General features: G+C 41.9%; 1 protein-coding gene across 3 annotated transcripts in view; it reads right to left on the bottom strand.

The window, feature by feature from the left end:
* The window catches only part of gpat3 (glycerol-3-phosphate acyltransferase 3), a 43,241-nt gene extending 25,359 nt beyond the window's left edge, over positions 1-17,882 (bottom strand). The window contains exons 1-6 of one of the 3 annotated variants that reach the window (XM_068044746.1): positions 17,809-17,882; positions 16,478-16,663; positions 14,358-14,424; positions 10,473-10,776; positions 7,239-7,313; positions 4,775-4,864 (exon numbers count right to left, since the gene is read on the bottom strand). In XM_068044746.1, coding sequence (XP_067900847.1) covers positions 4,775-4,864; positions 7,239-7,313; positions 10,473-10,776; positions 14,358-14,424; positions 16,478-16,621 — 680 coding nt within the window. In that variant the 5' untranslated portion in view covers positions 16,622-16,663; positions 17,809-17,882. Of the gene's footprint in view, positions 1-4,774; positions 4,865-7,238; positions 7,314-10,472; positions 10,777-14,357; positions 14,425-16,477; positions 16,664-16,809; positions 17,002-17,620 lie in introns of those variants that run through there. The other 2 variants (XM_068044737.1, XM_068044757.1) reach the window with 2 other exon arrangements.
* Positions 17,883-26,423: the final 8,541 nt, after the last annotated feature.

The following is a 26,423-nucleotide window of genomic DNA, read 5'->3' on the forward strand; positions in this document are numbered from 1 at the left end:
AAAAGACCATCATTCAGAGTGAACAATGGAGGAAAAAAAAGAACCATATAAGAATCCACAGGGTGCTGTTATGGGGAAAAAGAGGGGCTGGTGTGACTGTTGGGTCATGCTGCATGAATGGGTTGAGATAGGCCATGTGTCCCTCTTCATACTTTACCTATCTGGTGATTATAGAGATTGCACCAGAATATTTTACACCAAAACTGTACCAAAAGTGGCACAATAGCTATCCTGCACACCAAACATAACTCATTACATGAAACACTGATGTTTTGTTGATCCAATAAAGTGCTGTATGAATGCAGGAACCTCCATGTGCGCCACAGGCAGATGTGCAATTCAACTTGTCCCATCATTTTCCTGGTTTAATGAGGTGTCTGGACAAACTGACTGAAGCAGAACAGCCAATAGCAGGTTGGGCGAAATCTCCTACTTGACCTTCAAAGACCACCAGGGCACCAGTTCTTGTAAATAATTAAAATGGAAAATGAAGGCCAGATTAAGCCCACACATCGCAGAGTGCGCACTTGTTTTGGAATAGTTTTAGATTGTTTAATCATGCTGGAATAAAATGGACTGTTGTGTTTTGTGTAATTAAATTTTTAAAAAGCTCTCTGGGAATTCAGTGGAATGAGTAGCAAAACAGAAAGATTATTCAGAATCTGTCAAAGATAAGTAAGTTGAAATAAGCCAACTTGAAACCTAGCCAACTGACACACACACACACACAGATCGCTGGATGTTTAGCAACTTGGCTAAATTAAGAGTGCCTTTAGACCTATTGCCTGGTATTATCAGAACCTTTGTAGTTGTCGATTTCTGTTCCAATTCCACCTGCAGTTCTCCTCACTTCTTGAAGATGCATTTTTTTTCCAAAATACATTCAATATTTATAGCATCAGTATGATTCGTTTTATACAAAGTCTGGCAGTTCCAATACAAGTAGAAATTGTGTAGAAATTAAAATCAGTTCAGACACTTGTAACGACCGACCACTCCAGTCAAAGCCCCCAATCAAGATATACGATTCTGACTGTGGTGGGAGAAACACACTGTTAATTCAATCCCGTCCCTCCACAGAACGCCCAACATATCATTTTAAACTTTCCAAATTAAAGAAAGAACCAACCAAATTGTACCATCGGCAACCCCCGAATGAGGCTCACCAGACTAGGTGTCTTTAAATCAACAAATTAACCGTTTAATTAGAAAAATTAAATTCTTAAACACTACTAAGATATAAATATCATTTAAAATATAAAAAATTAGATTCCTTGCAGATTTACACTCCTGCCAGATGTGGCACAGTCCAAGGTTGCTTAACGTCCTCATAGCCATCCGATGGGGAAAAAAAGGTTCTTCGACAGTAGAACAGTCCGTAGTCTAAACCAGAAGTCGAAATTGTTGCTTTCCTTCTCAGCAATGAATTTCTACAATTAACAACTTGCAAACACTTTTTAATGAATCAATTTGGCTTCAGAATTTTTGAGGGATAAAAGATCGTCACAGTCTAACTTTCCTACCTTCAGTTTAAATTATCAGAGATCTCTGTTTTGGCTTGACTTTTTAGAATTTTGAGAGAAGTTGGCTTGTTTCAATGGTCTGAGAGCTCTCCTTTCAGGTGCTAACACACAGCTGTCTGTCTGTGTCCTCAGTTAGAACAGGCTGTTTTCCCAGTATAAGCCAGTTCAAAATTAAATTCTAACAAATGTATCTCTTGATACTCAGTCCGAGTGGCTGTATCCAAGGCAACCAGGATGCATCCTTTGAAGCTGGCTGGTCCCCTTTCTGTATGGTTGTGTCCAACGGCAACCAATATGCATCTCCTCGGTAACTCCTGAGGCCAGTTTGTTCTTAAAACAGTACTGATTCTTTGCTGTCTTAAAGACACACCACATATTTCCCAGAGAAAAAAAAAGACAGGATCGTGACACACTGTAGACCAGGATGAACACTGATCAGTTTGGGAATTACATTAAAAGTACAAAAAAAATTATAAATGTTTTGATCAGCGCATTCTCAAAAACAGAATTAATCATTACTGAGAAAAACCTGAAAATCTTAAAAGGAAAATTTATTGCGGTTTAAAATCGTCCCAGGCTCGCATCACGATTTTATATTAACATTCATGCCTGATATACTGCAAAGATCCATCCTGTGAAATATACAGTACAGGTGTGCTGAACACTAATTCGACACTGTTCACCCACAATTACATAATGAAAGACAAGGAGGTCACGGAGCTAAAAGCTTAATTCTGCAACAACAGACAAACTCCAAATCCAATAACAAGTTTACAGATTGGTGGCCAAGTTAAACTTCACATTCTGTTCTTTTCATTTCCCAATAGTTATTTTCTGCTAATGAAAACCCAGTTTCCACCTGTGGGCAGGGTGGGAGGAGGGGGAAGGGGGGAGGGGGTTGTTGGGGGAGCGGAGAAGTAGTAAAGGATTTTAGAACAAATTTTAAAATTAGAAAATGGTTAGAAAAAGTAGATTCACTCTAGATGAAAAAAAAAGTGTTTAAAAATGTGATAAAGCCGAAATGGGACATAATTGGAAAGAAAGATTAAAAAGTACAAAAGGGCCAGGAAAGTAGCAATATAAATACAAGTCTTTCTTTTTAATGTTGGTGATTATTTCAGTGTTCTTGCATGAGCTGAAAACCATTCCTGTTCAAGAATTTCCTTGAACCTGCTGGCAGTCTAAGAGTTAAGCTATCACTATTTGTTGAAATTCACCCCAATCATTTATCTTCGCTGCCTTCCACATATGCCAACCATGGGACCTGAAGTAGTCAAATTACAAAACCAATATAATCCACAATGGTTGTGTCTGAGGTGAAACAAGAAAGCACATTAAAGAAAAGACATTGCATTGTGTTGAGAAAAAAATAATAAATTACATTCTGTAAACATTCAAAACAATTTGTGGTTTGTTAACTTTGGAATCAAATAACCTGGTGAGTTATTTGACCTTGAGACGAACTTCTGACCCTATATCCACTCCATCACCAAGACCATCTTTTCCACATCTGTAACAACACCCATCTCCACCAGTGCCTCAACTAATCTGTTGCTACTGAAACCCTCATCCAAGCCTTTGTTATTTCTGGAATTGACTATGTCACTGCTCTTCCGGCCTGCCTCCCAACTTGCACTCTGTAAACTTTAGCTCATCCAAAACTCTGCTGTCCATATCCTAACTCATACAAAGTCCCATTCACCCTGTTACATTTCTACATTGACTCCTGGTTAAGCAACAACTAGTTTTTCAAATCCCTCCCCAGCCTTGCCTCTCTCCATCCTAACAACCCTCTGACCTCTTGCCCTGATATTAATTGTTCCAAAATTGGCAAGCGTGCCTTCATTTGTCTAGACCTTAAGCTCTGGAATTCCCTCTTTAGATCTCCACCTCTATTCTCTCTCCTCCTTTAAGACACTCCTTAAAACCTATCTCTTTGACCAAGTCTTTTATCACCAACCCCAATATCTCCTTGTGTGGTTCGGTGTTAACCTCCTGTGAAGCACCTTGTGGCATTTTGCTATGTTAAAAATGCTATATAAATGCAAATTGATGTTGTTTATATACATAGCGTTATTAACAATGTGGTCTGTGGTCACATTCACTAAGTTTTCATCTTTGAAATGAAAATATCACTTATCTTCAACACTAAATTACTCGGACACGTCTCACTTTGGTTTTTTACATCCTCAGAACATTTCTTGTAATGTCTCACTCAAGTGAAAGCTCCCCTTCCTTAAGGTTTATTTTCACTACAGCTCTTTTGTAACCCCAACTTCATTTCTACTGTCGAAAAAAAAACCTGATGAGTATCAAAACTTGGCATATCTACAATGGCTAACGTCACCACACCATTCTGCACAATGTGAATAAACCCACACTTCATACTGAAAAACAAGAGTGTTATTGTGTGCAACAAACTAGTACAACATTACTAGTTAACCCTGAAGCTCCTTAGTTGCATTTTTTATCAAATTACATTTCAAAATTTTCCAATAAATGATATAATGGCAACAGTTAGATTGCCCAATAAGAGTAAAATTATATATACAACATTTTTCATATAAATTACCTGCATTAATTCATGGCAAAGTTGTGACCTATTCAAATTCCAATTGAAATTATTGTATCCTTTTTCTAATGTGGCAATCAGAACTGTTCACAGTACTCCAAGTAAGGTCTACCCAAGGTTCTATACCAGTTTAACATCTCTGCTTTTCAATTTTGCCCCTCTAGAAATGAATCCCAGTGTTTTGTTTGCTTTCTTTAATGTCTTATTAAGCTGCGTTATTACTTTTAGTGATTTCTGTATCTATACTGCCATATCCCTCTGCTCCTCTACCCCATTTAGACACTTATTTTCCAAGGAGTATGTGGCCTCTTTATTCTTCTGATGAAAACGTACTGCCTCAAATTAGGAGCAGTCTAGTGCTCTGGTGCTGTGCCCCTTAGGAAATGGAAAGGGCTGAGATTGGCCGAAGTCCTGTTGGAGGGAGACAATCCTTCCATATTTGAAAGCCAGGTCACAGAGGTTAAAAGAACTGCGTGCTATTTCATTGTACCTCCTATCCTAAACAATAAAGTGAATCTTATACAGAATTGATTTTGTGGTCCTTATACCAATTAAACAAGACCTTACACCAATGCATTATACTGATTGTCCTTTTCTATTTAGATGAAACTGCCCTACTTTCTATATTCTCCTGTTTTTTGTCATCATTCATATGGATTTTCAACTATTGCAGACTTACTTATTGTGGTAGTGGATTGTTGCAGACAGTCCTCTTGCACATATTCTGTAGCACATCAAGTGAACAAGCTCACTGAGCCACATCTTCACACTGTGAGGAGGAAAGCAGAAGAAAGACTTCAAGTGATCTTTCTTTTAACTCACTTATAGAAAAAGCTTGTTAAATGAGCACAGTGATTAATGCCTTCAATTTTATTTGGAAACAGGTGAATGAAAACATGAGAATTCCAATGTGGCAGAGAGTGGACTTGGGTACATATCTGAAAACTCAAACACAGCAGGTCAAAGTAACTTGTGCACAGCGGTGTGGTGAACTAAACACCTGTGTTTTGTCATTTGGAACCTAAGATCCTGACTCCAAATGTACAACAAAGCAAATCCCCCCCCAAAAAAATCAATAGTCAGTTTCTGACCATAATAGATCTACAGCAGTTACTGCTAGGTTTTGTATTATTCTATATGACGAGTGATTTGTTTCGAGACCAAGTCTAGCGATTACTGTTGGCGACATTAGTTTAGATGCACTTGCATGACATTCTTTTGTCCACTACTTCAACTGAGGTGCTTACCCCTTTGAATGGACAGAGGAATACATCATACCAATATCATATACCAGCACCATACCAGTATCATGCCATGCCATATTAATACCAGTATCATAGCAATATCATGGCATCATTTCAATTACAGCAACAGTAATTCCTAGACTCAAAAAAGAATCGATAGGATAAAAGTAAACGATCCTGATAATAGATTATACAATGTACATCATTCACTGATCTAGTTTTTGACTCAGCTGAATGTATTCCCTTATAGAAAACATGCATGCAAATACAAAATATTTTATGAATGCTAGATGATAGTATCAAAAGTCAACCTTTCTGGATGAGTTCACACCCCTAGGTCTTTACCCCACTGCCCCCAGGAAAATACATTAACTACATTAATTATACCCACTTTTAAAACTGCCACTACGCCACTGCTTGTGTTGGCATAAGTTGAGCAGCTCGAGACATGGTCACTTTATGTCTAAAATTATCTTTGTTATTAATAATTCTATTTCATTGGTTCAGCACTGAGATGAAGAGCTTTTTACACTGAGTCAATAAGTCTTGGAGATTCAGGGTCAGCTGTGGCTCAGTTGGTAACACTCTTCCTTTGAGTCAAAGGCTGTGGGTTCAAGTCCGACATGAGAGACTTGAGCAGAACAAAAAATGTAGACCAACACTCCAGGGCATTACGGTGGAAATGGTGCACTGTCAGAGGTGCCACCTTTCAGATGAAATGTTAAACTGAGGCCCCATCTACTCTCTCAGGGGTATGTAAAAGATCCCATAGCATATATTTTGAAGAGGAACAGGGAAACTTTCGCTAGTGTCCTGGCCAATATTTATATCTCAACCAACATCACTGAACAGATTCTCTGGTCATTCTCACATTTCTGTTTGTGGGAACTTACTGTGCACAAATTGGCTGCCATGTTTCCTACAACAGTAACTACACTTCAAACGGTACTTTGTTGGCTGTAAAGTGCTTTGGGATGTCCTGAGATTGTGAAGGATGTGATATAAATGCAAGTTTGTCTTCTTTTGTGGTTGCATCTGGACATGCCTCAGTGTCAGGATTTCATTGGTAAGCCAAGTCAACACCAAGAATGGGGCATAGACACAGTCAGTTATAGCACTTTAACAGGATCAAGTCACAACAACAAAAGCCAAACTAAGAGGTGTTCCTTTCACTCCTTTCTAAACAAATGCACTATATGTGGCTCCACTTGCACATTGCCCATTAGTCACAAACTGCATCACTTGAAGTTTTCACTCCATGGTGTCTCAGTCTTGATATTTTACAAGTTAGTTCTCTATTCCCTCTGATCCAGGCATGACCCCGTCTCTTACCCTATCCCACTATTTATACCTCCAGCCTTAGCACTGGATGATTTTAGACCAGAGATTACCAGTCACCAACCACGTACTTGATGTGAGGCTAACACTTGTGGCAAAATCACATGAGATGAAAGGCAGCAAGCAACTGTCACACAGGTTCTACCCCTTTCTAACCTTTTGTGTTTCTTACTTACTTTTTCTCTCTTGTTCTGGACTTCACTGACTATGAAATATGCATGTGCTTTCTCTAGGTGGAAAACTAGGTAAACCAAGAGATTGTGACTGAGGTACTGAGAGCTTTTTTACCCACAGGCCCAGGCTCCACTGATAGCCGCTGACATAAACTCACCGAGGTAAGTCATACACACCAGAAAGGTTCCAAGTTCAATAAATCTTTCTTGAGTTAACTGAACTGTAAGCGTGCTACAACTGGTCTCAGTATACCGAGATGGGTGGGGAGGGCAGGCAGGGACAAACAGCGAGATTTCACTTCCTGATTTCGATTAGTTAACCCTACCACCAAACCCCCTCGCCCCCACTGAAATTGGATGCATGGATACAATATTCACCCTTCCTTACCTGCTGTTGGGTAGCTGTCCTACTAAAGTGGTCCCAATCACAAGCCAGCTAATGCCAATCAGACCCAAAGTGATCCTGCATGAGAGAACAGGTTAGAAGGTCTTGTTAAAATGGGGCTAATAGAAGAAAACCGGATGTAATGTACAGGACTGAAATCATTTCTATAGAGTGGAGTGATAGATCACACCAGAAAATAATAAAAATGGACACATACTTTGTGCAAACAATCAGCCAATAAATCATATATTTTGCAGAGTTCCAGAATTTCGACATTATTTGACTGCAGGTTCAGTTTGAGTTCCTGCTTGAAGAGTGGTGTGAACGGGCAGGAGCAAGTTATACTGCCAGCTCTGCACTGCTCTCAAATTGGCTGGTCATGCATTGTGCTATGTTAACCAGCACTCCATCAGAGGATTTTTAAAATATATATCAAAAACACCTCTCGTCTAGTTGTCTCATCGCTGATTGCAATTATACTGTAGGCCATGAGAAGCCCATTTGTTGTGGCATTACTTTTGATTGTACATTTGATGGTTTAAGTGAAGTGCGAGGCAGTCTCTGTGATTCAAACAATAACAAATCCCATTCAGCCTTTTAATTGTATAGACGTAATGATCATACTTGCAATTTCATGCCAATGCTGATTAGTTTTTGTTTTAGAATGAATTGGGGACAAGCAGCGTTTCAGACTCCAATCAAGATTGAAAAGGGAAGTCAAAGCATACAAGCAGGCAGTGACAAAATGACAAAACATTGTCCTCACACTGCAAATCGGGTATAAATTGAGAACATTTTTATCACAGTAGTGTCAAATCTATACAAATCTGGCACTTGTAAACTATGTGGGTAATAGTGATACTAGCATCCTTAGGCTCCCAGGTCATCAAATCTGTGTATCTGAGCACACAAATTACTGAATTATACAAACATCAAATAACACCATCTGATCCAGAACATAAACATCTGAATGGAACCAGACTGCCCAGGAGACAGTACCTGGCCCGTGAGGTTGTATGAAATTGCTGCAACGCAGTTTAGCGATAAGCTCCAACATGCAACAGCAACCCTCAACACAAGGCTGGGATAACACTCCGCACATTTACACCATGGTTCGATCAGTTAATGTAGCGATTGCCCCGAACCTACCCTAATGTCGACGGGCAATAAAGGAGATTTTCCCCTGCAAGTCATTGTACTGGTACAAGGTGAAGGAAAATGGCAAAACATCTTGAAAAAAAAACCCAAATAAGCCATACAAGCAACCACCCTCCCCCTCCCCTCCTCACAAACCCCACAACTCTTCCTTGCAGAGGGAGGGTCCTCTTAATGTCAGGCAAACAATGAGAGCATGCCAACTAGCTGCGTGGCCCAATCCCTCCTACAAACATTATGTTGATAATATATACCATTCCTGCATCTTGGACACCATTCCAGAGTGAATGCGAGGCTTAAAGGGTTAAATTATGGGGACAGGTTGCATAACTTGGCTCGTTTTCCATGGAGTTTAGAAGATTGAGTGGTGATCCTCAGATGAGGTAATCAAGAACGGGGTGGGGGTGGGGGCAAAAGAGAATAATCTTAAAATTGGAGATAATTAGAGCATTTTGTTAAGTGAGGCAAATGGAGTTGAGGTACAGATCAGCCATGATCTGATGGAATTGTGAAGCAGGCTCAGGGAGCTGAATGACCTGCTGTTCCTCTGTTTCTACATCTTCTACACAATTCCTGCATTAATATGGAAACGAGTGGAACAATTTTTTTTCCAAAAAGTTAAACTTTATCTGTTTTCCTGTTCAATTTGTAAATTGTCTGTTTATAATGATTGGCCTCTTGAAAGAAACTTAAGAAATAGAAGCGCACAACTTCCCATTCCGCTCCAGGTTTTACAGACTGATGTACAAAGTGCAATTATTTTCTAAACTTCAAACTTTAGATCTACAGCTGAAAGATACACCAGCAACAAACAAGAGATTTATGCAGACACACATGGGGGACAGTATAAGATTCACAAAACATAAAATGTTTTGGTAATTCTGAGATTTTACGATACTACAATAAAAGATAACAACATGGACTTTGATTGTACTGTGATCCAATGTTCGGTGTGTTTTCGCCAACTATAAAAGGAATGTCTTACATTTACTTAAATTTCCTGAATTGAGCCTTTCTGTAAATGTGGTATGTGGACCTGCATTTATCATTCCCAAGAGTGACCACCTATCTTCCTGGATATTTGCAGCTCAATTTGAGCAGCTCCAGAAGCATTACCCTCAGAGATAGAGACAAAGCCGAGTCTACGTAAGCAACAACATGGAACCAGGTCACTCAAGAGAAGGGCATTTGGCCAACTTACATGAGCATGATGCCAAGTGTACCTTCAGCACAGAACAGATTCTGGACATTAGTCAGAATGACGCGCAGGCAACTTTTGACACCTCAACGGTCTTTCCTAGCACAGGAGACCCTAAAATGTGAAGGTGTAGGACTCCTTCCATCTGTCTTATGGGAGAGTCCAAAATTATCATAAATATATGATAGTCACTAATAATTTCAATAGGGAATTCAGTAGTAACTCCTTTACCCAGAGAGTGGCCAGAATCTGGAACTTGCTACCATATGAAGTAGTTGAGGCAAATGACATTTAAGGTGAAGCTAGATAAGTACATGAGGGAGAAAGGAATAGAAGGATTTTGTTTATGGGGTTAGATGAAGAAGAGCAGGAGGTTGCTCATGTGTAGTATAAATTCCAGCATGGACCAGTTGGGTCAAATGGCCAGTTTCTGTACTGTAAATTCTATGTCCCTGATATTCCTACATGAAATTCAGTTGTGACCATCAACTTGTCTCAACAGATGGGAGGGAGAGGAAATGTTAAACAGAGGGAAGCCTAAAGGAAAAGGTGCAAAATCTACAACAAGAATGAACATCAATAAAAATTAAGTGAGAAAAGTGACAGTAAGTGACAATGTAAAGTTAAGTAAGCGTGCTCTGGTGCCTGTTATAGGTGACTGGCTGAAACCTGACAAATCTCACCAAGTTGCAGCATTTCTTGATCACAAACTCTTCTGTTCAAATCCTGTTCTCTCAAGTGAATGATGTAACACATTAACACACTATATCTCAGATCCCCCCCAAAAAACATTTTTTGTTCATTTGAAACGCGTACACAAACTTCAGTGTTTTCCTTTGGAGCACTGTACAAAATGTTTGGACTTCTGTTAATTTTGCACTTACCGCAGTGGGAGGAGGACTCCATATCGAATCGCGACTCCCAAAACCCAGAGTATGGTCAGACGAACACTGATGTGCTGGAAGTTTCTGTTTGTCCTCGTTAACAGATTCCACAAGACCAACTCTTCTGAGCTGAATCGAGTGGTCACTTCATCCTCAACAATAGCTTCAAAACCTTTCTTTGAGAAGTAGATCACGTCAGAGAGGTCAAAGTCCCCTTCATGAAGAGGTTTGTTTCTATTTGAATAGCACCTCAATTCCGTCATCTCTTCTTCCAGCGACACTTTATCACGCTTCTCGATAATTTCTTTAAGTTAATAATAAACATTGTTTTATTCTAGTGAAATGGTGTTACTGCTCGTCCTTCTCACATGTGGCACCTACTACCCCACAACTGCAGTCATTCATCCATTTTACTCCCAAAAACCTGATCATCAGAAGAAAAACCTAATAGCACCACATAATATACTTTCTTTCTATTATACATGTGTATGTGTGCATCACATCTGCACACACTTTCTGCCAACTTTTTCCAATAAGTATTCCTATGTGCACATTCATAATGGACACTGCCCATGCAAACCTGTCACTCAGTAATTACACTCTCACACCAATGGAGAATGCAATAGGCTAAGGCAGCAGAAGGTACCCGTTGAGCCAGTCAGACTAGTTATAGCAGCGTGTGGGTAGGAGACTGACAGGCACAAGGAAGCTCACAATCTCCTGGTGTTTTCCCCCAAATACATATGGATACTGTACAGAAGTTTCTCTGAGTGGCAAATGCCCCATGAGTACTTTAACCTAATTTACTACGGGAGGTGTTGGATTGCACCATCACAAGGGATCATTATTTTGCTGCAATTATTGCTGTTCCTTGCAATGCCAGCAACTGGCCAAAACAAACCACAGAAAACTGCCAATAGACTCCAGCAACCTGGCGACTTACTCAGGTGACATCGGTCCATGTAAACAAATTTTTGGGCATAAATCTAAACCACCACGTTACTGGTCTACACATAAGCTGGTCCTTTGCAAGGGGGCAGGGCTATGTAAATAAGCAGAAGGCTTCAGCAGGTACATGTCTGGAGCCAGGGCAAACGACTGAGGAAATTCACGCATAGTGCAAAACCAGCGTAAATCCGTTACACACATATTTCCTAGTGAAGATCTGGTGCTATGCTATATTTACACTTTAATTATGCTGAAACATCCCAGGAAATTGCAGGCCATTTAGACTAATTATGGTCACTTACAAATCTGCTTCCAGCACACTGGCCCTCAAAAATACAGTCAATTGTCCACAGTTTCTTCCTCCTGTCCACAGAATTCATTTTTAATTCATTCTCATGATGTGGGCGTCACTGGTAAGGCTGGCATTTTTGCCCTTCCCTAGTGCTCACGGAAATTGATTGTGCGCATTCTTCTAACAGTTAGAAACAACTGAGTGACTTTGCTCAGCCACTTCAGAGGGCAGTTCAGCTGTAGGATTGGAGTCACGTATAGGCCAGACCAGGTCAGAGCAGCAGATTTCCTTGCCTGAAACACATCATTGAACCAGTTGGGTTTGTCCGACAGCTTAATGGCCACTCTTTACTTTAGTTCCAATTCAAATTCTCAAACGGCCATTGTGGGATTTGAACACATTTCTCTGGATCTTTTTTAATTTGTTCATGGGACTTTGGCATCAGTGGCAAGGTCAGCATTTATTGCCCATTTCTAATTGCCTGAGAAGGTGGTGGTGAGCCACTTTCTTGAATACAACTGAGTGGCTTGCTAAGGCATTTCAGAGGGCAGTTAACCACATTGTTGTAAGTCTAGAGTCGCATATAGGCCAGACCAGAAGCAAGGTAACCACCCTCACTAATAACCTTTTAAATCACTGAACAATACAGATGTATATGATCACATTCTCCAGTGCAGTTCAAGGTACAACTTGAGTACGCACTTGGTGTTTCCTCCTTAGCTGTGTCAGCTGGCAGCAATTAACTAATAAAGATGATTGGTACCAATAGTATTTCACTCTGCCTTCAGTGGTAGTGTTCTAATACAAACAAGGTGGCATAGGTGCCTCCAAAGGCACTGAGACCCACTTGCTGAGGCCTCTAAATGTGAACATAATGAGCTGCCTTCGACAATGCTGGATCCCACGGTAGAGGCATGGAGGCCAAATGCTCAGTTAATCCAAATAGGTCAGACGTCTAGCCTTAACTCCGCTGACCTGTGTGGAACTTCCCCCAAGCCGCGTGCCCCCCGCAACTAGAAAGACCCAAAGCCTGAAGCACTAACTCTGCCTTGTGTGCATTTTGGTGTTGCCACCAGTGTTCTAAATTACACCTGATAATGTACACAGTGCCAGTTAAGGGCAGTTTTTCATTCAAATAATTTATTAAAGTTAAACATGTCACAAGACGTGATTGGTTACGGGGCAATGTCACGTAGCAAAATCACATCTCTATTCCTTTATAATCACCATAAAGTCTAACACTGCAATAAATCTAATTCCCTATAAATTCATCCAAGACATCAGACTACCTTAATTAAATTAAAATTGGCATGCCGCAAGAGGTCCTCTGACCTCAAAGCTTTCTGAAGTCATGTGAAGATGACTGTTGTGCCATGTAATGTTGGACACAAGGTGGTTACCAATTTTATGGCATAAGACCCAAGATACCCTGGATGATGCAATGGAACCTGCAATAGTTTTCTTGTGGCAGACTGCATGACAGTCCTTCAAAGAGTATCATTAGGAAATCCATCAGAATAAGGAGATTAAATTTTATTCATGCTTCTCATGCCTGTAAAATTCTTTCCCAGACAGGCAGTGTAATCCCTGATGGGTTGTTCCAAAGATTACAGTGTTATCATCTGCTGGACAAGGGCTATTGGCATCTGCACAACAATGAAACCCAGGAATAGATGTGCTTGCCTGTTGACAAACTCATCTCATCTTATTGCAATCACTGTGGTCAATTCTAGGAGAGGCAATGATCCCTGCTTGCACTGCCATCTAATATACAAACCAAAACAAAAACCCTTTCCCATATGTAATCCTTAGGACAAGATCCCATACACAAAAGAATCCTTCCCTTCATCAGGTCAGTCTGTAACCTATCCTACCAAAGACATCCAGTAACTTTGAAAACAGTTGTTACCTCCTAGAATAATCTGAGGAGTTTGTCTGATAACACTGCCAGACAATCCAGGAAAATAAAGGAGATTAAATGCTACAAACTGCGATAAAATGAAAAGTATACTCCTGAGTATAATTTCAAACAATTGAGTTTAAATCTACTTGAAGTGTCTGGCCTGAAACTAGATTTTCATTCTCTTGATGTTTCGAAAGTTATACCTAAAAATGTGATATTTAATTTTTTTGCTTTAGCTCCCAACACCATTCCCCACTGATGACTGTTTTGAGCAGACATGCAAAAGGTGCTGGAATCAAAGCAAAACGTGACATTTCTAATTCCAGTGGGAAAGTGGGGATGTGCAGAGAAGGCTAGAATGTCAGTCAGCTAAAGGCTAGAGAGTGACACTGACCCACAGCAAGACCTGCCTTCCTGTCCTCCGAGTTAAACTACAACCTATCCCTCATAGGGCATAGCTTTAAAACACCTCGACAAAGAGAAACAGGATACTTTGCTAGCAGAGAACAAATTGGCCGAGGTACTTCTATTTATTCCAGAGTTTCTTTATCTTTGGATTCTGTACAGAGGGTGTTTGTTAGTGAGCTCATTAACTACAAATTTTAAAAGTAAATGAAGTGGTGGCCTCCGTTGTTACCTCTGATAATACACTTTTACATTTTCTGCATGCATCACTGAGTTAACTTAAAATGTTACATTTCTGTGTTCTTTTGCAGTTTCCATGAGAGAAAATACACCTCACCATTGGAAGGGGAATAAGGGTGGCCAGGTTGCTCTTGCGCTCTTTTTTGTATTTTTCGAGTAGCCCACTAAAAGAAAGCAGACAGCACACCATTAACATATTGTTTGCCTTTGCTCCATGACCTTCTGGTCAGCTATTCTGTGACCTTGTCCTATCAACACCTTTTCTTTTGTTATCTCTTTCCCCAGCCCTGCTTTACTTGCTTAAAATCTTTTACATTTCTTATATCTGCCAGTTCTGAAGAAGGGTCACTGACCTGAAACGTTAACTCTGCTTCTCTCTCCACAGATGCTGCCAGACCTGCTGAATTTTTCCAGCACTTTCTATTTTTATTTCAGACAGCACTTGAGTTAGGAGAAGCTCACTCACAATGTTCCTTCAGATTCCAATTCGACATTTGCATTCTACAGATCTGCATGAGTACATGATTTACATTGAACAGCTGTAACCACCACCCTCACCCCCCAACCAAATCACTGGGAAACTGATCAGTTTCTTCCTGACACCAACTTACAGGTCTTTGCTCTATAAGACGGCACAGGTGTCGTGAGGGTGTGTTGGTGTATTGGTGTTGTGGTAGGTGGTTGTGCGGGGGTTGGTAGGTATGTGAAGAGGTGGTGTGCAAGGGGAGAGGGTTGAGGGGGTGAGAATTAGTGCGTGCACATGTGACAGTAACCCAGACACTCTCCAACTTTCTATTCTATCTTTATCCAGCATTGCTTTCAAATAGTTTTTCTGAAATCAAGAACGATGAAGAAATCCCAGGCACCAACCTGTCCCACATTATGAACAATTCCACTAGCTCAGTGGGTTATTTGGCATTTTTCATAACATACAAGACCAATCTACAGTTTAATTCTGTCTGTGCCATTGCATCACCATACGCCACTCACAAAATTGCATCCCACTCCACTGCAGCTCTCCTACAATATAAAAGGCCAAAAGATTTAATCATTTATCTGTTCATGGCTTTCTTTCTCAGTCCTAAGCTTACTAGCTGCAATGAAAGTTTAAAATCAATTGCCAAGAAGTGTCAAGAAAAACGTGCAGCAAGATTTATCAAGGTTCCTTTCCCCTTTCAAAAAGTTCACACCATGTTAATAAAGTTAAAGAATGAAATGTAATTTGGGAATGAAGGGCAGACTGTGGGTTCATAAGGCTAAAACTATATCCAAGTGACAATTTATATCACGGATGGTTTTGCAAGCAATCTGTCTATATTTTGGACAGATACTGTTATTTTTCTTCAGATAAAAGAATAACTGCATGAAGGAAACACTTCTTTACAGATCATATTTCACTTAAAAACAGAAGAATGTAGGATCAGTTCTTCCAGCTTGTTCTATTGGACTTTCTCCTGGACTAAACCCATACCACTTACTCTGAATGAACTCAATGTGATCTGAGGAATGCAATGGTAGTTGTGAGAGGGGAAACCTGGGGAGCAGTCAGGGGAAGCAGGCAGAAGCAAAGTGGGGGAGCAGGCTGGGAGGGGTGGGAAGTGGGGGTGCATCACAGCAGAGCCTGGTCCTCTCCTCAGCCAACGCCCACCTGTGTACATTTCCAGGTGTGGTCGCCAGGTGGCGATCAGCAGTGGGAAGCCTGTCTGATTTGCCCTTCATAACCCAGGGGCATTAAGGACAAATTTCCCACCACGTCACCCCTTGAAACCAACTAACACAACACAGAATACTCAGCAGACCCAAGTTATCAATAGCTCGGCTCCTCATTTGATAACTTATATTATTGCATTGTGCCTTTAACATAATAAAACATCCCCACAGTGACCCATTGCGGCAAATCATTTTACTTTTAAAATTATTTCTTTTAATTACCCTCAAAAAAAGCCAGAGCACTTTAAAAATGAGTATATGCTACGTTATAAATAAATACCATACATATTTAAGTTGTGTTAAGAGAGACCACAGATGCAAGAATGAACAGTAACTGCCAAGCAGCCTTAAATTGAAAGAGGGCGAAGTTCCCACCAGGTCCTATTGTGTCCTTTCAGAAATGCCTTTTTCCATATTTTCTTCCAATATCAGTAACAGTCCCAAAACTAAAGCAAAGGTATCTTCTCCTGACCCGCGACATATCCCTTATTAAATAAAGGCTCTTACCTCAAGAGTCTTGACCAGAATCTTCATGTAGAGTTCTGTTATTCCCAACGAAACTCCAAACATGGCAGGCAACATAATGAGAGTGATCCCAAGAACCAGCCATACCGACAGCACCTTCAACAGGAGTTCCCAAAATCCCTCCATCTGCCACTGCTCTCTGCAACCAAAGTGCACTGGGATCCAGCTCTGGAGGCCACATGTTAAAAGAGATACAAACTATTCACCACTCCTCCCACACACACACAGCTGCTATCAACTTAATATCCCGCCCCCTCAGTATAAACACCAAAACAATGCTGCCCCAGAAACAACCACTTGTCTTTCTATAGTACCTTTATATAGCATGTTCCAAAGTGCTTCACAGGAGCATTATCGGACAGAATTTGCCACCCATCCACATAAGGAATTATTAGGACAGGTGATCAAAAGCTTGGTCAGAGGCACATTTGAAGAAGTGTCTTAAAGGAGAGAAAAGTAGAAAGGTGAGAGGTTTAGGGAAGGAATTGCAGAGTTTAGGGCCTGGGCAGCTAAAAACACACCCACCAATGGTGGGGTGAACAAAATCAGGCATGTGCAAGAGGCCAGATTTGGAGGAGCGCAGAGAGCTCAGAAGGTTGTAGGGCTAAAGCAGATTACAGAACACAGAAAGGAGAACTCAATACCATGCAAGAGGAGGAAGTGGGAACTGGAAAACAGCCCTCCCCCTCTCCACCATGAAGAACTGAGGACCCATGGCCATGACAATACTGTGCACAAGTGGGGATGTAACCCAAATACTGTGCAGCAGTGGAAACCAGCAATACCTCTGCCCTCTTCCCCTCCCCCAACACACTGCAGGAGTGGAAACCCATATACTCCCGCTCCTGCCAAATCGGGATTGGGAACTGTGAATTTGAAATAGAGATTAGGCACTGGAGAATCCCCAACCCCACCCAGTAGGTGGGAACTGCAGGCACTCCATGCCCTCAGTGTGCCCAGTGGGGAATGCCCACCCAGTGAGGGTGCTGGAAGTGGGTAGTGGAAAACGGAAAGCAGACATGGGTAATGATCAGAAACTATGTGAGATTGGGGACCCAGCCATCCTCCCCCCTTCTCTCTTCCAGCCCACCACTGGAGCTGAACTGAAACAATGCACTGACTGACCTGCAGGTGCTGTAGGGAACAGCTAGCCCTATCCGGCTTAACAGGAGCTCGGAGACAGGGTGAGGGGGCTTCCCTCCCAGCCAGGAGAGTGCAAACTGCGGTTGCTGCCCGTCGCTCCTTATTCCTACCCCTCTCACTCCGGATTGGGATCTTACTCCTGTCTTTCTCACTTCGGCTTTGCTCCTTACTTTGGATCAGGCTCTTACTCCCTGTTTACTCCAGTCCAGAGTTCGCCCGTTCCTTACCACGCCCACCCGGAACTCCCATCTCAGTTGCTTCCCGTCCCTCCCCAATTCACCGCGATCAGCGGCGACAAGCAGTGGCAGAATTTTCATGGACTTGAAATGTTAACTGTTTCTAATTAATTTAATGCAGTGTTTTTTCACCAAAGCTTCTTCAACAGCATCTCCCAAACCTCCAACCTCTACCACCTAGATGGACAAAAAAGCAAAACATTAAACACTCTTGGTTTAAAGAATTTTGGACTGACTGACGCCTTATTATGTTGCATTTTGATATAGGTACACTTAAGTATGTAAACTAAGTTGATATCGCATTGCAGTACTGAAGGAGTGCCACATTATGAAAGGTACTGTCTTTCAGATGAGGTCTTAAACTGAGACCCTGTCTACCTGCCCCAACATCTTTCCCTCAACTAACCATCAAAATAAAGTCCTCCTGATGTACATAAATTAATCTTCACATTTCCCTCTAGGAGCAGTAAGAGCACGTAAAATTAATTGGACATGTAGAAACGTTGGCGGGTCCCGAGGATGTGAGATGTTGTATAAAGGCAAGTTCTTTCTTTGATGGGACATGTCTTAAAGCTTAAACTATGTAACAATAAAATGCAAATCAAATACCTGTTACACCTCTTTTTCCAGTTCTGACGAAAGTTCATGGACTTGAAACGTTAACTCTGATTTTCTACACCGTGTCTGCCTGACCTGCTGAGTATTTCCAGCATTTTCTGTTTTTATTTCAGATTTCCAGCTTCTGCTGTATTTTGCTTGTGTAACAATTAAATACAATATGGCCTCTCACCAACTGAGAACGAAAGAAGAAAAACTGAAGAGAGTCTTACAACTATATAGCACCTGTCACAATCTCAGGATTCCCCAAAGTGCTTTACAGCCAATGAAGTACTTTTGAACTGTCGGCACTGTTATAATGAAAGAGAAGTGTGGACAGAAACAAATTAAGCACATTTCAGACTTTGTTCCCCAACTTGTGTCTTCAAAATGATCTCCCCTCCATGAGCTTCTCTAACACCTTCCCTTTGTCATAAGGTCAGAAATGTGGATGATCGCTGATGTTTTCAGTTCCATTCACAACTCCTCAGATGAAGTAGTCCGTGCTCATGTGCATCAAGAGCTGAATAGCATCAAGGCTTGGGCTGATAAGTGTCAAGTAGCATTCGTGCCACTCAAGTGGCAGGCAATGTCCATTTCCAACAAGAGAGAATCTAACCACCTCCTCTTGACAGTTAATGGCATTGCCATCATCAAATGCCCAACTATCAATATCCTGGAAGTTACCACTGAACAGAAACTTAGCTGGCCCACCACATAAATATTGCGGCTACAAGAGCAGGTTAGAGGATGGGTATTCCGCAGCAAGTGACTCACCTCACTCCCTAAAGCCAGTTCACCACCTACAGGCCACAAATGTGATAGAATAATTCCCACTTGCCTGGATGAATGCAGCTCCAACAACACTCATGAAGCTCAACACCATTCAGGACAAAGCAGCCACTTAATTGGTACCCCATGCATCACCTTAAACATTCACTCCCTCCACCACCCGTACACCATGGCCTGCAGTGTGTACCATCTACAACATGCACTGCAGCAACTCACCAAAGCTTCTTCAACAGCATCTCCCAAACCTCCAACCTCTACCACCTAGATGGACAAGGAAAGCAGGTGCATGGGAACACCACCACCTGCAAGTTCCCCTCCCAGTCACCTACCATCCTGACTTAAAATATATTGCCGTTACTTCGTCACTGGATCAAAATTCTGGAACTCCCTACAGAATCTTACAATCATAGAATGATTACAGCACAGAAGGAGGCCATTCAGCCTGTTGTGGCTGTGCTAGCTCTCTGTAAGAGCTACTGGGCTAGTCCCACTCCCTGGCTTTTCCCCATAGCATGCAATATTTTTACTTCAGTCAATTATCCAATTCCCTTTTGAAAGCCATGATTGAATCTGTCTCCACTACATATTCAGGCAGTGCACTCCAGACCCTAAGCACTCGCTGCATAAAAAAGATTTTCCTCATGTCGCCTTTGGTTCTTTTGCCAAGCACCTTAAATCTGTGTCCTCCAGTTCTCAACCTTTCCACAAACGGGAACAGTTTCTCCCTCATGATTTTGAACACCTCTATCAAGACTTATATAAGACACTAGTTCGGCCTCAGCTGGAGTATTGTGTCCAATTCTGAGCACCGCATTTGAGGAAAGACATGAGGGCATTGGAGAGAGTACAGAAAAGATTCAAGAGAATGTTTCCAGGGATGAGGAATTTCAATTATGAAGGTAGACTGGAGAAGTTAGGACTGTTTTCCTTGGAGAAGAAAAGGCTGAGAGGTGATTTGACAGAGGTATTCAAAATCATGAGGGGTTTGGACAGAGTAGATAGAGAGAAACTGTTCCCACTTGTGAAAGGATCGAGAACGAGAGGGCACAGATTTAAAGTACTTGGTAAGAGAAGTAAAAGTGACATGAGGAAAACTTTTTCACGCAGCGAGTGGTTAAGGTCTGGAATGTGCTGCCTGAGAACGTGGTAGAGGCAGGTTCCATTGAAGCATTCAAAAGGGAATTAGTTATATGAAAGGGAAGAATGTGCAGGGTTATGGGGAGGAGGCAGGGGAATGGAATTGAGGGAGTTGGTCTTTCACAGAGCTGGTGCGAACATGATGGGCTAAATGGCCTCCTTCAGCGCTGTAACAATTCTGTGATTCTGTGATCAAGTCTCCTCTTAACCTCCTCTAAGGAGAAGAATCCCAGCTTTGCCAATCTATCCATGTGACTAAAGTCTGTCATCCCTGGAACCATTTTCATAAATCATTCCTGCACCCTCTCTAATGCCTTCACATCCTTCCTAAAGTGTGGTGTCCAGAATTGGACACAATAATCCAGTCGAGGCTGAACCAGTTTTGTAAAGATTCACTTTAACTTGCTTGCTTTTGTACTCTATGCCTCTATTTATAAAGCCCAGGATCCTGTATGCCTTACTAACCGCTTTCTCAGCATTCCCTGCCACCTTTATCAATCTGTGTGCATATACTCCCAGGTCCCTCTGCTCCTGTACCCCCTTTAGAATTGTACCCTTTATTTTATATTGCCTGTCCTTGATCTTCTACCAAAATATATGACTTCACAATTCTCTGCATTGAGTTTCATCTGCCATGTGTCTGCACAATCCACCAGCTTATCTATATCCTCTTCTATGTATCACTTTCCTCTCCAACGTTTCTTCCAACTTTTGTGTCATCTGCAAATTTTGAAATTGAGTATAGAATAGCATTGTGGGAGCACCTTCACCACAAGGACTGCAGCGGTTCAGGGAGGCAGCTCACCACCATCTTCTCAAGGGCAAGTGGGAATGGACAATAAATGCTGGCCTTGCCAGCAATTCCTACATCCCATCAATGAATAAAAAAAAATCTAGGAACAGGCTTGGGCTTGAGGAATATTTTAAAGTTCAGGAACGGCACAGCAATTTTGAACTCAGAGGGTTGTGAATCTTTGAAATTCTCTACCTCAGAGGGCTGTGGAAGCTCAGTCATTGAGTATGTTTAAAAGCAGAGATTGTCAGATTTCTAAATACAAATGATATAAAGGGATAAGAGGATAGTTTGGGGAAAAGGCATTGAAGTGGATGTTCAGCCATGAATGGCGGGGAAGGTTCGATGGGCTGAATGGCCTACTCCTGCTCCTATGTTCTTATGAACAGTGGGAGGGGGCTGAAATGGACCCATTAAATCAAAACTGTGGAAATATAACTCGCAATTTGAAAATCACGGGAGAAAAAGAAATTAAATATCTCTTCCACCAAATTCATTTTATAGTCTCTCAGAGTTTTACAGTCTCGCAGAGCTTTCCATGTGCCTGTTTGTGAATAATCTGTGATTAATCTCCGATGTACCAAAGAACACTGATATTCTTTACGCCAGTGGCTTATTTGTCTTTAAAACAGGTAAAGGCTGTGAGAAATCAAACTGTTTAATTATGATGCCTGTACCTACCTTCACGTGAAATTTCACATTTACTGATTTCAATGGTGTTTCTCTTCACGGTAATGAAATTTTAAAAAAAAGTCAATATATAATTTCAATGCGTGCAGGTCAATCAGGCTAAAAACAAACCACCTTAGTAAAATATTTATTGAATAAGTCAAGCCCCATTGACTGGAACTAAATCTCATTGTTATAGTGTATGACAATGTACTCTGTGTCACAGATGGCTCACTGTGACGCAAAGGGCAATTGAGGTTTGCAACAGTCCCAGCCACCTCCATACCTGTAATATATTTGTTAATGCAGTTTGACCTTTGCGGATCCTATTACATTTGCAATATTTCTGTATCGCTTTGCAGATTTTTCTTAAGCTGCCAGTAACTTTTCCCTCCTCAAACTTAATGACAGTGTACATTACTTCCCATGGCGTGTTTGAACTATTTACTGAAGATAATTTTCTCTTATTCCTCTCACCCCAAAGTCTGCCTCCTGTTTCTTCGTTAGTTACATGATTAGAAACTAGTTTTCCCCTCGTTGCCACTGTGGATTTGCAGTTATTGGTGTGAAACAAACACCTGAACAAACCTGGTTCAGAGCTGATTGACTTCAGCCACAATGTGCAAAGCCAGCGCCCCATAAATATTCCTCTCTGGCCCCCACAGAAAATATCAGGCCTGCTCAACAACAGACAAAAACTGATTTCCGGGCAACATAGTTAGCTCAGAACTTATATTTAATGGCTTAATCTGTATAAAACACGGGAAACGTGCAACCTTTTCACTTTTAATGCCTTCTCCATCACTCGCTCCTCACACCCGTTGTTTCCAAATGACCACATTGCGGTCTATTAGTGTGCAGTTCCACAGAATGATTATTCGTCTTGTCACTTTTTAGAGATCCCAGCTCATTCACCCTGATACAAAAGTTCCACAAGCTGATGCTGGGAACAGCAGCGCCAAATCACAGACGTGTACATAGAAACACATACAAGTTACAGTACAGAAACAGGCCATTCGATCCATCCAGTTCCTTTCGGAGTTCACCCTCTACGCGAGCAAATAGATCTAACCACGTTTATCCACCCTGTTACCGTAACCCTTTATCCAGATCTCCAATCTGGTCTGTAATGTTGATACTGCTGCTGTCTCGACCAGGAACACTCGAGGTTAATTCCACAGCCTCACACTCTCTGCTCTAAAGCTCTTAGATACTGATTGGTGCACGAGCTTATTTAAGTATCTCCTTTACACTTTTATAAACATCCAAAACATCTGGAGTCTTTACGCATCGCTGCAATTCATCCAGACTGCCTGTTATTTTTTATATAATATAAATGTAAATTGTATTTGCTTGAACTGAGACGTCAGGGGTTAATCCATTCGTTAAATATTCAAATAGCACAACGTGCACTAGTTTTCCTTTAATCTTAGCATAGTCATAGAGTTATACAGCACAGAAACAGGCCCATCAAGCACCTATCCATTCTAATCCCGTGTTCTAACACTTGGCCCGTAGCCTTGTGTTTATGTTTATGTTGAGGTATTTTATATCCATCCTTTTACAAGCATTGCTTACTGATGTGTTAAACTTTTTTTATTTGTTTCATGGGATGTGGGCGGCGCTGGCTTGGGCGGCATTTATTGCCCATCCCTAATTGCCCTTGAGAAGGTGGTGGTGGTGAGCTGCCTTCTTGAACCGCTGCAGTCCATGTGGAATAGGTACACCCACAGTGCTGTTGGGAAGGGAGTTCCAGGATTTTGACCCAGCGACAGTAAAGGAACAGCAATATAGTTCCAAGTCAGGATGGTGTGTGACTTGGAGGGGAACGTGCAAGTGGTGGAGTTCCCACACATCTGTTGCTCTTGTCCTTCTAGTTGGTAGAGGTCGTCGGTTTGAAAGGTGCTGTGTGAGTAACATTGGTGCTATGCTGCCATCTTGTAGATGGTACACACTGCTGCCAATGTGCGTCGATGGTGGAGGGAGTGAATGTTTGTAGATGGGGTGCCAATCAAGCGGGCTGCTTTGTCCTGGATGGTGTCAAGTTTCTTAAGTGTTGTTGGAGCTGCACCCGTCCTGGCAAGTGGAGAGTATTCCATCACACTCCTGACTTGTGTCTTGTATATGGTGGACAGATTTGGGGAGCCAGGAGATGAGTTACTTGCTGCAGGATTCCTAGCCTCTTACCTGCTCTTCTGGCCATGGTATTTATATGGCTACTCCAGTTCAGTTTCTGGTCAATGGTAACCCCCAGGAAGTTGATAATGGGGGATTCAGCGATGGTAATGCCATTGAATGTCAAGGGGAGATGGTTAGATTCTCTCTTGTTGGAGATGGTCATTGCCTGGCACTTGTGTGACACGAATGTTACTTGCCATTTTTCAGCCCAAGTCTTAATATTATCCAAGTATTGCTGCACTTCTACACGGACTGCTTCAGTATCTGAGGAGTTACAAATGGTGCTGAACATTGTGCAATCATCAGCGAACATCCCCACTTCTGACCTTATGATTGAGGGAAGGTCATTGATGAAGCAGCTGAAGATGGTTGGGCCTGGGACTCTACTCTCAGGAACTCCTGCAGCTGAGATGATTGACCTCCAACAACCACAACCATCTTCCTTGGCACTAGGTATGACTCCAACCAGCAGAGGGTTTTCCCCCTGATTCCAATTGACCTCAGTTTTTCTCAGGCTCCTTGATGCCATACTTTGTCAAATGCTGCCTTGATGTCAAGGGCAGTCACTCTCACCTCACCTCTTGAGTTCAGCTCTTTTGTCCATTGTTGAACCAAGCCTGTTGTTACGACCAGGTGAGAAAGGTGTCTAGAGGTCTTTCTCAGCCTTCATCTGATCTTATTGTAACAGGGTTTTGTTTTTAAACACACTGTGTTTTGAGCTCCCCCTTGTGAATCCTTGTTCACTGCTTTCCAATTATAAGGCAAAGAAACCAGCACACCAGGTTTTCTCAGATTTAAAGAAGAAAAGTGCAATTTTATTAAACTTAAACGTAATCTCTTATTCGGTTAACGCCTACAGATACACGCCGCGCCCCACGCTAGCATGCATACGCAATACGCACATGCAAATAGAGACAGAAAAGAGCAGAAGAAAAATAAAGTAGAGAGGTTTGAGATAATCTCTGAAGAGGGGTTTTTATTACTGTGCTTCGAGCTCACTGTAGTCCTTGCTTGTAGGTAGATCTTGCTTTTCACTGGGGCCCAGTATTCTTCTTAAGCTTTGTTCGCTGTAGGACACATTTCTCTTGGAGTTCATATGTCTTCAATGGATTCTGAAGCTGGTGAGAATGAGATGAGAGCAGACAGGAGAAAGGTCTTTTCGACTCCAGGAGCAAACAGCTTTTTTTCAGTTCAAATTCTCTGTGGCCAATTTAAAACTCCCCTAGTTGGCCAGCAGGTGGTCACATAACTGACTGGTTTGACCAGGTCTCTTGTGTATTGGGGAGCAATACATAAGTACATGAGTAAAGGCCAGCTACCTGACCCCAACGGGACCCAACGACATGTGTCAGGTTGGGGTTGGGTCGGGTCGGGCTACCTGGTCCGGCATTCGGGCTTGGGTCGGGTTTCCTTTGCAGACCTTTACCTCATTCTTGGCAGGTGGGGGCCTGCATGACACCTCCACATCCAGGGAAATGAAATGCAATTTGAAAAAAAAGGCACATTTCATTAAAAAGGTTTAAGAGAAATATAAGATACAGAAAGAAAAAACATGCATTTCTCTCATTCATTTCCATTCATTCATGAATCTTAAAGCCTATTAAAATTGTCTTTTCCTGGTGCCAGTGCTGCTTTAAATTCCCCATTTTGGGATCCCAGTAGCCATGTGGTTCTTTGGGGAAATTGCCATGACTGCCTAGGTTTTGTTCCTGTTGAGGTAATGTTTGTTATTCCCGAGAGTTAGTCATGGGCGGGTCTATCCTGAGCTGTCTTTGCTGAGTCATGCAAAAGCTTTTGCCTTCAGGGGATGGGTGGTTCCCTTTTCCTCTGACTGTGGGGGAGGGTTCTCTGTTAATCTCCTCTTGGTTCTCTGGGACATTCCTGCCTGCAGGTATGTGTGCAGGCTTGACTGTCCGCTCCAGTGGCACTTCGACTAGGTGAGGCATCACCCTCATGGGTTCTGTGCCCCATAAAGGTTTATCTATGTCTCTACAGGTTCCTGTAAATGCTGTTAACAACTCTTGTGGGGTGCTTCTAGAGTCTGCATTTACATAAGAGGACGTGGTGTGTAGCTTTTCGGGGTTGGCTGACCAGACAGTAGTGGTTATCATCTGGAATTCCTCCCGGACTTCCTTTAACCTGCCCTCTTGGTCACTTTTTCACCTTCTTTTTCTAACCTTTTGCTAGCCGTATGCCTGCCTGTCCCCTTTTGTTCTCAGCGGGAGTCCCTTACAATTCACCAGCCCTCTGCTGGAGGGTCCTCCTAACACTGGTACAGGACTTAGGGGTGCAGGTTTCACTGTAGGTTGGGGTTTCCCCTCAATCTGGCACATGTGGCAACTCCTGCAGACTCCACCACATCTTTGTGGAGTTTTGACCAGTC

This window comes from Heterodontus francisci, chromosome 1 (genome assembly GCF_036365525.1).
Source record: "Heterodontus francisci isolate sHetFra1 chromosome 1, sHetFra1.hap1, whole genome shotgun sequence".
Taxonomy (NCBI): Eukaryota; Metazoa; Chordata; class Chondrichthyes; order Heterodontiformes; family Heterodontidae; genus Heterodontus; species Heterodontus francisci.